At 49.6% G+C, this 12,122-nt stretch overlaps 1 protein-coding gene across 7 annotated transcripts in view; it reads left to right on the top strand.

The window, feature by feature from the left end:
• Positions 1–12,122, top strand: part of Mcr (macroglobulin complement-related) — a 242,829-nt gene that overhangs the window by 186,885 nt on the left and 43,822 nt on the right. For all 7 annotated transcript variants that reach the window (XM_070530061.1, XM_070530075.1, XM_070530064.1 and 4 more), the window contains 9 exons: positions 25–208; positions 632–800; positions 1,442–1,564; positions 2,226–2,299; positions 2,399–2,438; positions 2,549–2,633; positions 2,729–2,849; positions 10,607–10,831; positions 11,193–11,441. In XM_070530061.1, coding sequence (XP_070386162.1) covers positions 25–208; positions 632–800; positions 1,442–1,564; positions 2,226–2,299; positions 2,399–2,438; positions 2,549–2,633; positions 2,729–2,849; positions 10,607–10,831; positions 11,193–11,441 — 1,270 coding nt within the window. The remainder of the gene's footprint in view (positions 1–24; positions 209–631; positions 801–1,441; positions 1,565–2,225; positions 2,300–2,398; positions 2,439–2,548; positions 2,634–2,728; positions 2,850–10,606; positions 10,832–11,192; positions 11,442–12,122) is intronic.

Raw genomic sequence — 12,122 nt, 5'->3', positions numbered from 1 at the left:
TTGCGTGCTGATTTTGTCGCGCAGGACTCATCTGATCGTGGCGTCTCGGTTGGTTCGGCCGGGTCAGACGTACCGAGTGTTGGTCACGCTCCTGCTGCAAATGCCGGAGCCCGTCACCGTGGTCGCATCGATCCAGCGCAACGGTGTCGATGTCACTCACAACAGCCAGGAGTGCAGGGCTCCAAATCCCGAGGAGATCCTTCTCAAGGTGCGCACGCACTCCATTGCAACAGGCGAACTGTTCCCGCGTGGTGACCTCTGCTCAAGCACGATAAGCTTCTTTATCGCGACCATCGCCGTCCTCGTGTATCTGTTTCCCCGGAAATTAGCGCTATACAGATTGGGCAAGGTTATAAAGACGTAAATTAGGGAAGTTAGAACACTGCAGACACGCGATTTTGAAGTCGTGCTTGTCGCCAGTGCTGCTGATACACTTGTGTGATTGATCAGCTATAAACTTGTTCAGACGAATCGGGTGAATCGTATCAGGCGCCAAAATTTTACTACTTCACGTGCGCAGCGAATCTTAGGATTTGCAGGGAGAGCTACTCGCGAGCAGGTCGGGCGTCCTGTCTGCCTTCCCTGCTATGTCCCTCACTATCTGACCGAAGATTTGTATTCCCCTCGCCAGGTACCTGCGACTAGCATCTCAGGCAGCTACCGCCTCAAGGTCGAGGGGAATATCAACGGCGTCATTGGCGGCACTGCCTTTTCGTACGAGACTGAACTTGAATTCTCACAGCGCTCAATGACTATATTTATTCAGACGGACCGGCCTCTCTACAAGCAAGGCCAGACGGGTGAGTCCATCGTCTGAACGTTTTCCTCGGCGACGTGTTTCGTTTAGTCCCGTCGTGAGTCGACATTTGTGGTTCTGCTTTTGCCAGTTTAGTTAGCTCGATCCGTACAAGCATTCGCGCTGTGGCCCTAACGTTTCATCTGTTGGCATGCGTGATATACTACCAAGTCCATCCTGGACATACTGAACCGACATAGTCGTTCATCAGCACAACGGTGAAGATGCGTATAGAAGTAAAGAAGCGATAATAAAGGGCATTTGTATCACACAAAAGTTGTGTGCTTAGGGCAAACTTTAAAAAAATGCCTTCTGCCCCTCTCCTTTATCAAGTTCGCAGTATCTTTACGAATTTTAACGTTGACAGGTTGGCAAATATGCCATTATGTAGTCGCGTTGCTTAAGATAACGTCGAGTCAACAACTTCGATGGTTTTTGATGCTTGTGTGTATGGGGCATATTGAGCAAGGTGAAGTTATTATCAATAGTAGTATTTCAGTTAGCGCGTTTGCTGAAGTTTTTTCTTCTTGTTTTGCGGGAGAGGGGAGTGACGTAAGTCCAGTAGTCATTTGCAGCGAGTCAGCAGCGTATACTGTTTGGTTTTGGTCTCATTCAGTGTTTTGTGTATTTTCTTTTTGGCTTCAGTTCATTTTCGTGCACTGCCAGTCACAACGGAGCTCAAGGCATTCTCGGATGCCATTGACGTTTACATGCTGAATCCTAACCGGACCATTGTTCGGCGTTGGCTCTCCAGGCGAACAAATCTTGGTGAGCACATATGGACCCGTGTTCACAAAGCATATCGCATGCGCTAGAGCCGTTCATAAAACGGGCGCTATTTAATCGTAATTTGAAATACATTGTCCCGGTAGTGACGAACAGTTCGTGTGAACGTAAGCTTTCGTGAATTCCCTCCACACACACGCACACGCACACGCACACACACACACGCACACGCGCACACACACACGCACACGCGCGCACACACACACACGCACACACACACACACACACACACACACACACACAAACACACACACACACACACACACACACACACACACACACACACACACACACACACACACACATACTCTCTTTCCTTTCACCACAGGGGTTGCTCAGTGGCTATGGTGTTGGGCTGCTGAGCACGGGGTCGCGGGATCGAATCCCGTCCACGGCGGCCGCATTTCGATGGGGGCGAAATGTGAAAACACCCGTGTACTTAGATTTAGGTGCACGTTAAAGAACCCCAGGTAGTCAAAATTTCCGGAGTCCCCTACTACGGCATGCCTCATAATCAGAAAGTAGTTTTGGCACGTAAAACCCCATAATTTAATTTCTTTTTCTTTCCTTTGATTTCTTCTTTTTTTGTCTGCGCTCTTGCAGCCATGTTATTGTCCAATGACAAATGTCGACTTCACTTCAGGTGCCGTGAGCCTAGAGTACCCATTGTCTCCTCAACCTGACTATGGAAAGTGGACAATTCAAGTCATTGCTCAGGTACATCTAGTGCGTGACAACTGTGCACGCAAACAGGTTTTTTCTTGGTTCGCAATCGGAACCTACCATTGCTTTTTTTTCTTTTTTTTTAACCTTTAGGGCCAAGTTGAAGAGATGACATTTGTTGTAGAAGAGTACTGTAAGTAGACAAATTCGTCTAAATCATTACAAATGCTGCACCTCATACGGTCACTGCACACGGACCCCTGCTGTCCAGGCGCTGAATTCACGGCTCGTGTTCTCTTCCAGATCAAATGAGATTTGAAGTCAATGTCACACTGCCCACATTCTTCATGGCCACGCAAGAGTACATTTACGGCACTGTTGTAGCCAAGTGAGTGTTGCTGCAGTGGGCGGCGCAACGTTTTATTCGCTGGTTTGGGAGCACCGCGCGTCCAACTTGTGTGCTTTCTGCCTTGTTTTCCACAGCTTCACAAGTGGCGCTGCGGTCGCTGGAAACCTGACACTCCGCGCGACTGTTGAGCCAATCAATCCAACTTACCGCATTCACCGCAGTTCATCTAGGTACATTGAAAAGGTCTACCGCTATGTGAGTAAAATTAAGCATTCTCTACCACTTTTTACTTGCCAGTGCTGCAACGCGCTTGTTTCGGACTGTTAGTTAAAAGTTTAAGCACTCTGTCTTCCCGAGCATCGTGCGCGCCGCCGTGTGCATGTTTCTTTACGCGGCATTTATAAGCTATAGCGAGGTCTGTCTGCTGGACCGGCTGCTGTTTGCTGTCTGTGCTGTGCAGTGTTGCGGAATGGGTGCCCCCATTCCATTCCAATTCCATTTCGAGGAATGAACAGCTAGGAACAGCTGTAATTATCAGTGACTCCCCTCAGAACCATTGCAAAAACTGCAGCGCTTCCCTTTCTATTAACGTGCGAGGCCAGAGGGGACGCATGTAGAACTGGAGAGAGGAGAGGGAGGGAGGGAGAAGAGGCAGTTCCATTATAAGAGAGGAGGGAGGTGACGTGAGAAGCCGAGGAAACCCCACTACTATACGACAGCGGTTGCGGGTAAACAGGATAAGCTTAAGTTCAAGGTATGGTACAGTACGTTGCTGCTATTTCTGAAAAATAAACGCCATGCAAATTTGGCAAGCGTCCGGTCAACTTACGCTGGGCGTGCAGAAGCAGAGCCGCATTAATTAAAGCGCACCGCGGGGTACAGGAGACACTACGGAAGCGGTCGACCATCAAATCAACACTTCTGTGTTCGTCGCGTTGGCTTTGCGGCTATGGCATTGCTAGAGGTCGTGGATTTGATCCCAAACGCGGCAGCTGTATTTCGACGGGGGCGAAATAGAAAACGCACGTGTGCTTTGATTTAGGAACACGTTAATGAACACCACGGTGGCAAAATTAATCCCGAGTGCGCCACTACGGCCTGCCTCATAATCCGAGTGTGGTTTTGGAACGTAGAGCCCCATAATCCAATTCAAGTTTAATACTTCTGCCACAATGCGATGTGCCATGTGAGGAAATGACAACGCTCAACGCTCTCAGAAGTTATAAAATATGGCGCACAACAACGCCTCAAGCAAACACCTCTCCCTGCGTGTTCTGTGTACTACGCAAACAAACGGCAGTGGTGCACGCAAGGTAACGTTTAACATCAACTCACCACTCTCGTGTTAGCCTAAACGTTGAAGAAATTAAGCTGTAGCTGTCAACGTCACCAGCACGGAAAGCTTCGCTTACATCGATTCCCACACTGTGTGGGAAGAAGAAGAAGAAGAAGAAACTTTAGTAAAGAATAGTCCGGCAGTTCTTGATGTGGTGGCCTCAGGTGACGGCTCGAAGTTCTTGGACTCGAGCGGCATCTTCGGCTTGCCGGACGGCCCAGAGCTGGTCTGCCAGCTCTGAACTTCTGATAGCCGCCTCCCAGCGGCGGCGACGCCTACGGAGAAGGTCCCCGGCGGCTCCCGCATCCGGGGCGGCGTCGGGAAGAACGGAGCTCGAGCCTTCTACTCTGGCAACAGCCGCGATTATGGACGCGTCGCCAACGGAGCTGCTTTGATTACCGTTGTTGCCGGTACACTCCCAGAGCATGTGTCGCAGCGTTGCTCTGCGTCCGCATGTTTTACACGCGTCTGTTGGGTACAAACGCGGATAGCAGTGGTGTAAGATAGCGGGGCTAGGGTAGGTGTGTGTCTGGAGCAAGCGTAACGTCACGGCCTCGTTCCTGTTCAGTTTATCGTGTGGTGGCGGGAATTTGCGTCTTTCGAGTCTGTAGTGTTGGGTGAGGTCTCTGAACGTGGTTAGGCGATCGCCCCACGCCCAGTGTGTTTCTTGTTGCTGTGTTTCTGTTGTAGTGTCCCGATCCGGCAGATCCGATGCCCCGCTCTCGGGGGCGGAGGCGGCCACATAATCAGCGGCGGCTCGGCGTGTGAGACCTCGAGCCGTGGCGTGGGCCGCCTCGTTTCCCGCTAGCGGAACATCGGTGTGTGCCGGGGTCCAGAGGAGGAAGACCGTAGAATTTTGGGGTTGCGAGGGCGAAGACGAGTCCCCGTCGTCAGAAATTCGGAGTATGCGGGCCGCTTCCCGCGAGACACGACCGCGCGCGAAGCCGCGGATTGCCGCCTGCGAGTCGCTGATCACGATCGCAGCGTTCGGCACCGCGACGAGCGCTAGGGCTATCGCGGCTTCTTCGGCCGCTTCCGTGTGTCCCGTGGTCACCGTGGCGCTCGCGAGGCACCTACCCGAGCGGTCTACAACCGCTATCGCGTGCGCGCTTCTCCCTCCTCCATATCGCGCCGCGTCTACGTACACCGCCTCGTTGCTGTTACCAAACTTCTTCTCAAGGTCGCTTGCTCGTTTGTTGCGTCTCCCGGCGTGGTGCGTCGGGTGCATGTTCTTGGGAAGCGGCGGGATGATCAGGCGGTCGCGAACAGAGGCGGGAACCGCCATCTTTTCTCCATGCTGAGTGTGGTACGCGATGCTGAGCGACTCGAGGATGCATCGACCTGCCTTTGACCTGGATAATCGTTCGTATTGCGCAATGTCGTGCGCCTCGATTAACTCGTTGAGAGAGTTGTGAACTCCGAGCTCTAGAAACTTGTCGGTGCTCGCGTTGAGTGGAACGCCGACCGCCCTCTTGAAAGCCTTTCGGATCATGCATTCGACTTTGTTTTTTTCGGACCCGATCCACCTCAGGTAGGGGGCAACATACGTTATGCGGCTTATCGCGTACGCCTGCACGAGACGGATCGCGCACTCTTCACGCATACCATTGCGTCTGTTCGTGATGCGACGCAAGAGTCGGATGGTGTCATCTACCGAACGACGAAGTATTCGCACCGTCTCTCCGTTATGGCCGTTTGCCTGCAGGTGTAACCCTAGGATTCTAATTTTCTCTACGTGCGGTACGGGAGTACCATCTGCCAATGTAATGCGTATTTTGGAATATTCCCGTTCCTGTTCGCGCAGGGTTTTACGACCTCTCCTTGTGGGTTTGTAGAGTAAGAGTTCGGACTTGGTAGCCGAGCACTCGAGGCCCGTTCCACGCAAGTAATTCTGAACCGCATCTACTCCTGCCTGTAGCGTTCGCTCGACGTGACCGTCACATCCCCCTCCGGGAACCCAGAGGGTGATGTCATCCGCGTAGAGACTGTGATGTAATCCTTCTATTTCTGTTAATTTCTCGGGTAGACCAAGTAGAACTAAATTAAAGAGTAATGGTGATATGACGGATCCTTGCGGCGTGCCGCACGGACCCGTCTGAAATTCCGGTGATTCCTCGTCACCGACGACGACGCATGCGCGCCTGCCCGTGAGGAAGTCTCTAACGTAATTATACATTCTTTGGCCTAGTCCTAATGTTCTAATTGTTTTTAAGATCGCTTCGTGCTTAACACTGTCAAAGGCCTTTTTAATATCTAAGCCTAGAATTGCCTTAGTGGAGCTGGTAGTGTCGTCTACGATCTGGTGTTTAAGTTGAAGCAATACGTCCTGTGCGGAGAGGTTGCGGCGGAATCCTAGCATGGTGTGCGGGAACGCGTCATGATCTTCGAGAAAGTCGGTCACGCGGGTGAGAACTGCGTGTTCCATGACTTTGCCGACGCAAGACGTAAGCGAAATCGGTCTTAGATTATCGAGCGTAACTTGCTTGCCAGGTTTAGGAATCATGATAACGCGGGCCCGTTTCCACGCTTCGGGAAGGGAACCCTCTCGCCAGCACTCATTGACGTAGGCCGCGAGTCGGGAGATTGACTCGTCGTCTAGGTTTCGGAGAGTCTTGTTGGTAACCCGGTCTGGGCCGGGCGCCGATCGAGTGTTGAGTTCGACCAGGACTAACCGAATTTCCGATTCGCTAAATTCCGCGTCCAGTTTCTTGTTTGTGACGCCGTCGTACTCAGCGTACTGGATGCTTTCGGCTTTCTTAAAGTAACGGTCACGTATGGCGTCAAGGAAGTTATCGCCTTTATAATCTCTTAGGAGTCTACGAGTCTTGTGGCCTTGAGCGGCCCGAGTCTCCTCCGGATCTAATAGGTGTCTAAAAAGGCGCCAAGCGCTCGCCCCGGTCATCTGCCTCTCGAGGCCGTTGCACGTGTCTTCCCATTGTGCCCTGCATACCTGAAGTGCGTGTTCTTCGATGTCTCTGTCTAACTGCGCTATGCGTTTGCGCAACGCCTTATTATGTCTTTGGCATTTCCATCTCTTTAGGAGGGCTCGCTTTGCTTCCCACATGTGTAGGAGCCTGCTGTCAATTATTTCGAGGTTCGCCTCGGGCGGAACCTCGCTCGTTGCTGCACCTACGTCCCTTCTGAGCGTCTCGGTCCACTCGTCTATGTCCGTAATCGGCTTATCGCCTCGCCCCGCTTCTTTTCGTTTCTTGCGGGAAGACTTTCTTGGGAAGACTCGCAAGACCAAAGGCTTGCACTGATCGCACACTGTGTGGGATCTGCATTTTTTTTTATCCACTTTCATTTCCACTAATTTCGCGTTTCTTTATTTCATTTATTAAGTACAGTTTCCCCTATCTTGTCCTTGGTGGCAGTATTTGTTGGCTTCTTACAGTATATATATACAGGGTGTCTACCAACCGGGAAAACCGGGAATTCTCAGGGATTTTGAGTAGTCTGGAAAAACTCAGGGAAAACTCAGGGAATCTGTGCTTCTATCAGGGAAAATTAGCTGTAATTTTTTTAGAGGGTCAAAAGTCGCGGTAATGCTGGCTCGAGAAACAGACAGGACTCGTAACGAATCGTCGTCGGCTGGAGGAGTTGCCAGTGTACAGTCAACGACCGACTTTCCGGATTCCCGATAACTCGGACGGCTTCGCGGCACCACCACTATAGTGTACTAGAATAATGTTCTAGTACACTATAACCACCACGTACCCCAAAGAGTCAATGTATCATAACGTCTGAAATTTCAGACGGAAGGACTCTTCGCCGTCCGATTTTCTAAACGTTTTGCGTGATCGCAGGTCCGAGACGGCATTAATGAAAACCACCACCGCTGCTATTTTGATTACCTCGCCGCCTTGAACCGGTGCTCTCGCACGCAGATCCGCTGGCAGCCGTAGCCACCACTGCGGCAACGCTAGGCCTAGCTGCTTCGACGTTCGTTGTTAAGCTTCTTGTCCTTCGGTGCCGTGTTTCTTCATTTCTCCGCTGACAGCAATAATTTTGTCTTCGAAGCTCGGAAAGCACGGCGCATTGCATAATGCTCTTTCCCGAAAGTCTGCTTCGCCTCATTACAGTCATGTAACGCGGTGAAGCGTAACAAGCGTAGGAAGGGGCAATTGTCGCGGGACACTGTATGTATTCCTTAATTTTACACGTGTGCAGCCGCCCTCACCTGTCACAGTAGGAGCACCGATATGCCTAATAAGTGCACTGACAGGCATTCAGAGCTTTTTCAGACGTACATGTGTCGATTTTAGCCCTTAAGGGCAGTAAAAGACATGAATTTATTTTTTCGGACTGCCTGATTTTTCGGAAGTTTTCACGGCCCCTAGGGGGTCAGAAAAATTGGACGTTGACTGTAAATTGACCAACAGTATTCTTTAAATGGTCCGTGGGGCGAACGCGCGGCGAAAGGAGGACGAGAACAGAAAGGATCGACGCACTGAAGAATGAACGGGGAATTAAGTATGCGACCGCTTCTTTGAAGGAGCCTGCGCTCAAAAAACAAATTGTTGGCTGATGCTGAGATGCAGGTGTCCCTCATCCAAACCAAAATAAACTCTTTAAAGCAGTGAAACACAACACTGAGGCGTCTTGCGCGAGCTGAGAGTATGTCAGGACAGTTGCATGACACTGAGCATGCTATCAGTTGATGGAAATAGCTCATATTCGAAAATATTTGCTTCTGTATGCTTCTCCTTTTCTTTGTACTAGAGAATGTCCAACTCGATTTGAAAATGTTTTCGAAGACATTTTATTTGCTGTGCACTTTAATAACCCCTCCCTTATATTCTTTTTTTGAATAACATAAACACTACTCCTTCGTATTAAAATTGGATTAAGTCGGTTTTCTTTAAAAAAAATTTTCATATGCTTACTAGAGAGTGACAGCATAGGGCGATATGGTTTTAGCGCGACTTGACATAAAACATAGTTCTGCATCACTCAGGGAATTTTGCAAAAGCACTCAGGGAAAACCTGGAAAACTCAGGGAATTTGGAAATGTCAACTTGGTAGACACCCTGATATATATATATATATATATATATATATATATATATATATATATATATATATATATATATATATATATATATATATACTGTAGGACCAACGCGCTTGTTAGACGAACGTTATTCGAAGCTTTCGTTTAACGTTTCAGTTAAATATGCCATGTAAATGAACACGTAATGCGTGCACATTTATTTGACGTCGAAGTACATGCAAGTAACTTCTGTTCTCATTCTGTTCTTCCCATCGCGGAAGTTGTGTGTTATTTGCCATGCGGTAATGCGGCATGTAACTCTTCGTGTGCGGCGCCGCGTTTCGAAACATAGCGCCTGTCCGGCAAGACGCGGAGACTCCCACCATACGACCCAGGTGGCCGCGGATAAACACGGCCTCCGGGATTGGCCCACTTGAAGGGGCGCTAAAGAAGAAGCACTAAAATACTTTAGACGGATAAAGTGTGTTTTCAAAACTCTATTTTTGTTAATTTCTCGACAATGGCTCGATCTTTAGAAGAGAAAAATGAATGCTTAAGTTTCATGTTTTGACTTTTACGCCGAAACCCCAGTGCCGGAACGTTAGGGTGACGTCACGGATTTCAAAGTGCATTCCCGTAATTGGGTCGTAATGGCTCGGTAAAACATTTTGAAGCTTGCCAAGTTCACTCTTTGTGTTGAGCTGCTGAGCACGAGGTCGCGGGATCGAATCCCGGCCACGGCGGCCGCATTTCGATGGGGGCGAAATGCGAAAACACCCGTGTGCTTAGGTTTAGGTGCACGTTAAAGAACCCCAGGTGGTCGAAATTTCCGGAGTCCTCCACTACGGCGTGCCTCATAATCAGAAAGTGATTTTGGCACGTAAAACCCCATAATTCAATTCAAGTTCACTCTTTAGCCCTTTTAGAATACAATGCAGCTCCTTTTTCTGATTTTAAATTAAATAGGCGAGCGCAGAAGCAGTCAGAATCAGTGACGTCACGGCGAGTTGGTGCGAGAACTTCGATACGGCGTCGCTACCCGGCCGTCTATCGCTTTTTTTTTTGCAGCTTTTCTGATTTGCTAACCATCTTTTCATGGTAGAAGTGCCTTTTTCGGTTTTGAAGAAGGGTGGTCTACTAATACAGCCTAATTTTTTTCTCTTTTTAGTGTTTAACTCGTAGAGAAACTCACTGAGCAGACATGTGCCATACCCCGGGAAGAATGTGTAGAAAGCGTCGCAAAAAAAAAAAAACTAAATGCTTGGAAGCACATAAGTATTCTAATGTGAAGGGGCCGTTTGTTGTTTCATTGTGTAATCGCGCAGAAAACAGAGCCGGTCACCAGCACATCTGTAGGGGTAGTGCAGATGGCTCTATATAAGCCAATAGGTTATATACGTGCTGTACTATGTACGAGCTATTCTGAAAGACAGCTGCAGCAGCAGCCACCGTCAGCAAAGTCCCGGAGAATACACACACAAAAAAAAGCTTTCTTTCGCGAAGTATTGTGCGGAATGGAAGCGCTTTGGTAACTATTGCATGGAATACCTTTCCCAGCTGCGGCTGCACTTCAGGCGAACCTTGCAGGATCATTGCGTATACGTTTCTTTTATGCCTGAAACTTGTCTGCGTGACAAGTCTGAAGCTGAGTTCCTACTTTTTTTTTCTATCCGCAATGTGCAGTTCGAAGGAGTCCAGGACTTTGCGTTTTCCCTGCGTGAGCTGAGCCGTCTGGTCTCACGCCTTGACGGAATGAAGGTTGTGGTCACCGCCCTGGTCGGGGAACGCTTCCTGGACCTCATCGAGACGGGCTTCTCCGAATCCGTAGTGTTCAACTCAAGCCTGCAGCTGCACTTCTTAGGCTCGTCTCCGCAAGTGTTTCGCCCCGGAATGCCCTTCAAGGCCTACGTGAGTCATAAATGCACTTCTCCTTGTAGTCGTTTATCCCATCATTTCTTAACCGTTACAGCATGCTTGTTGAAGTCACAAATGCTTGAAGCCTTACCAGCGGCCTTAGTAACCATAGTAACCATACTACTATACATAGCATCATGCATAACAGCCATAATAACATAGTGCCACACCATAGTAACCATAGTGCTTACCTTAGTATTCATTGCATGACGTTGCTTGTCACATGACAGGCAGTGTATCTCACGATGTTGACCGCAGAACCGCGACTCTTCTGGTGTATTCAACTTATGTCCTTTTGAGGAGAGGAGATTTTTTTCCGCCTGCTGACCAGCCAGACGCGCAATCTCTGGTGCAGGTGAGCGTGTCCTACAGCGACGGCTCTCCGCTGCCAGCCGAGTATTTCCGCAACAAGCGTGTGGAAGAGATGCTGCGCGTGACGCCGTCGGTGACGTACGTGAGTGGCGGAACGGGCTCCGGTCAGCTCCCTGAGCCAGTGGCTTCCGCGGTGCCGGGCTCGCCGGGCATCTGGGAGCTATTGCTCGAGTCGACGCCCGTCCTCAGTGATCCGACAGCCATCAACGCCGTGCGGGCTATTCGCCTTGAGGTGAGAGACCACCCCTTTTTGTTTGACGTGCATACTTTGGGCTGCCGCTGTCAAACATGACGTATTAAAGTTCTCTAACTCCGGAAACCGCTTTTGGAAATGCTTCTTTTGTTGCATGCCAGAGCATTTTGAACTCAAACTAGGCCCGTGTGAATACTCGAATCGTTAAAGTCGCGGTTTCGCCCGAAAGGCAAAACATTCATAGCGGTAGCAAGTTGAATATTCGATTGTCTTTTTTTTATCATACTGAATTATTACACGAATTAAAGCTCGCAGTTCCATCGGCAGAATATATTACAGTAAACATTCGCTTGCTAACAAACAAGTATGATGTCACGCGCCCAAAGATGCTCGGGGATAGAGCTGGCTCAATGACCGCGAGCGCCGGCAGCTGCGAGCGCGCATGCTTGTCCTAAAGCGAACGTTCCGTGCTTCCTCCACGCTTTTCACTAGTCGACTGATCGAAAAAAGTCGCAGTTTCGCCCGAAAGGCGAAGTATCAATTGCGATAGCAAATTAGTGGACAGCGATACAAAGTAAGGATAATAGTTTTATCGGCCGTATAAACTTGGAAACATAGGCACACTAAAGCGGCGGCGGCAAGAGCTACCTTTTAGTTTTATTCAGGGACCTTAGCAACGCCGTAGGCGGAGCGCCACTACTGACGCCGCGCCGCTTTTTC

The sequence above is a fragment of the Dermacentor albipictus genome, chromosome 1, assembly GCF_038994185.2.
Source record: "Dermacentor albipictus isolate Rhodes 1998 colony chromosome 1, USDA_Dalb.pri_finalv2, whole genome shotgun sequence".
NCBI classification, from domain to species: Eukaryota; Metazoa; Arthropoda; class Arachnida; order Ixodida; family Ixodidae; genus Dermacentor; species Dermacentor albipictus.
The sequence above is the reverse complement of the archived record's forward strand: the minus strand, read 5'-3'. Positions and strand labels throughout refer to the sequence as shown.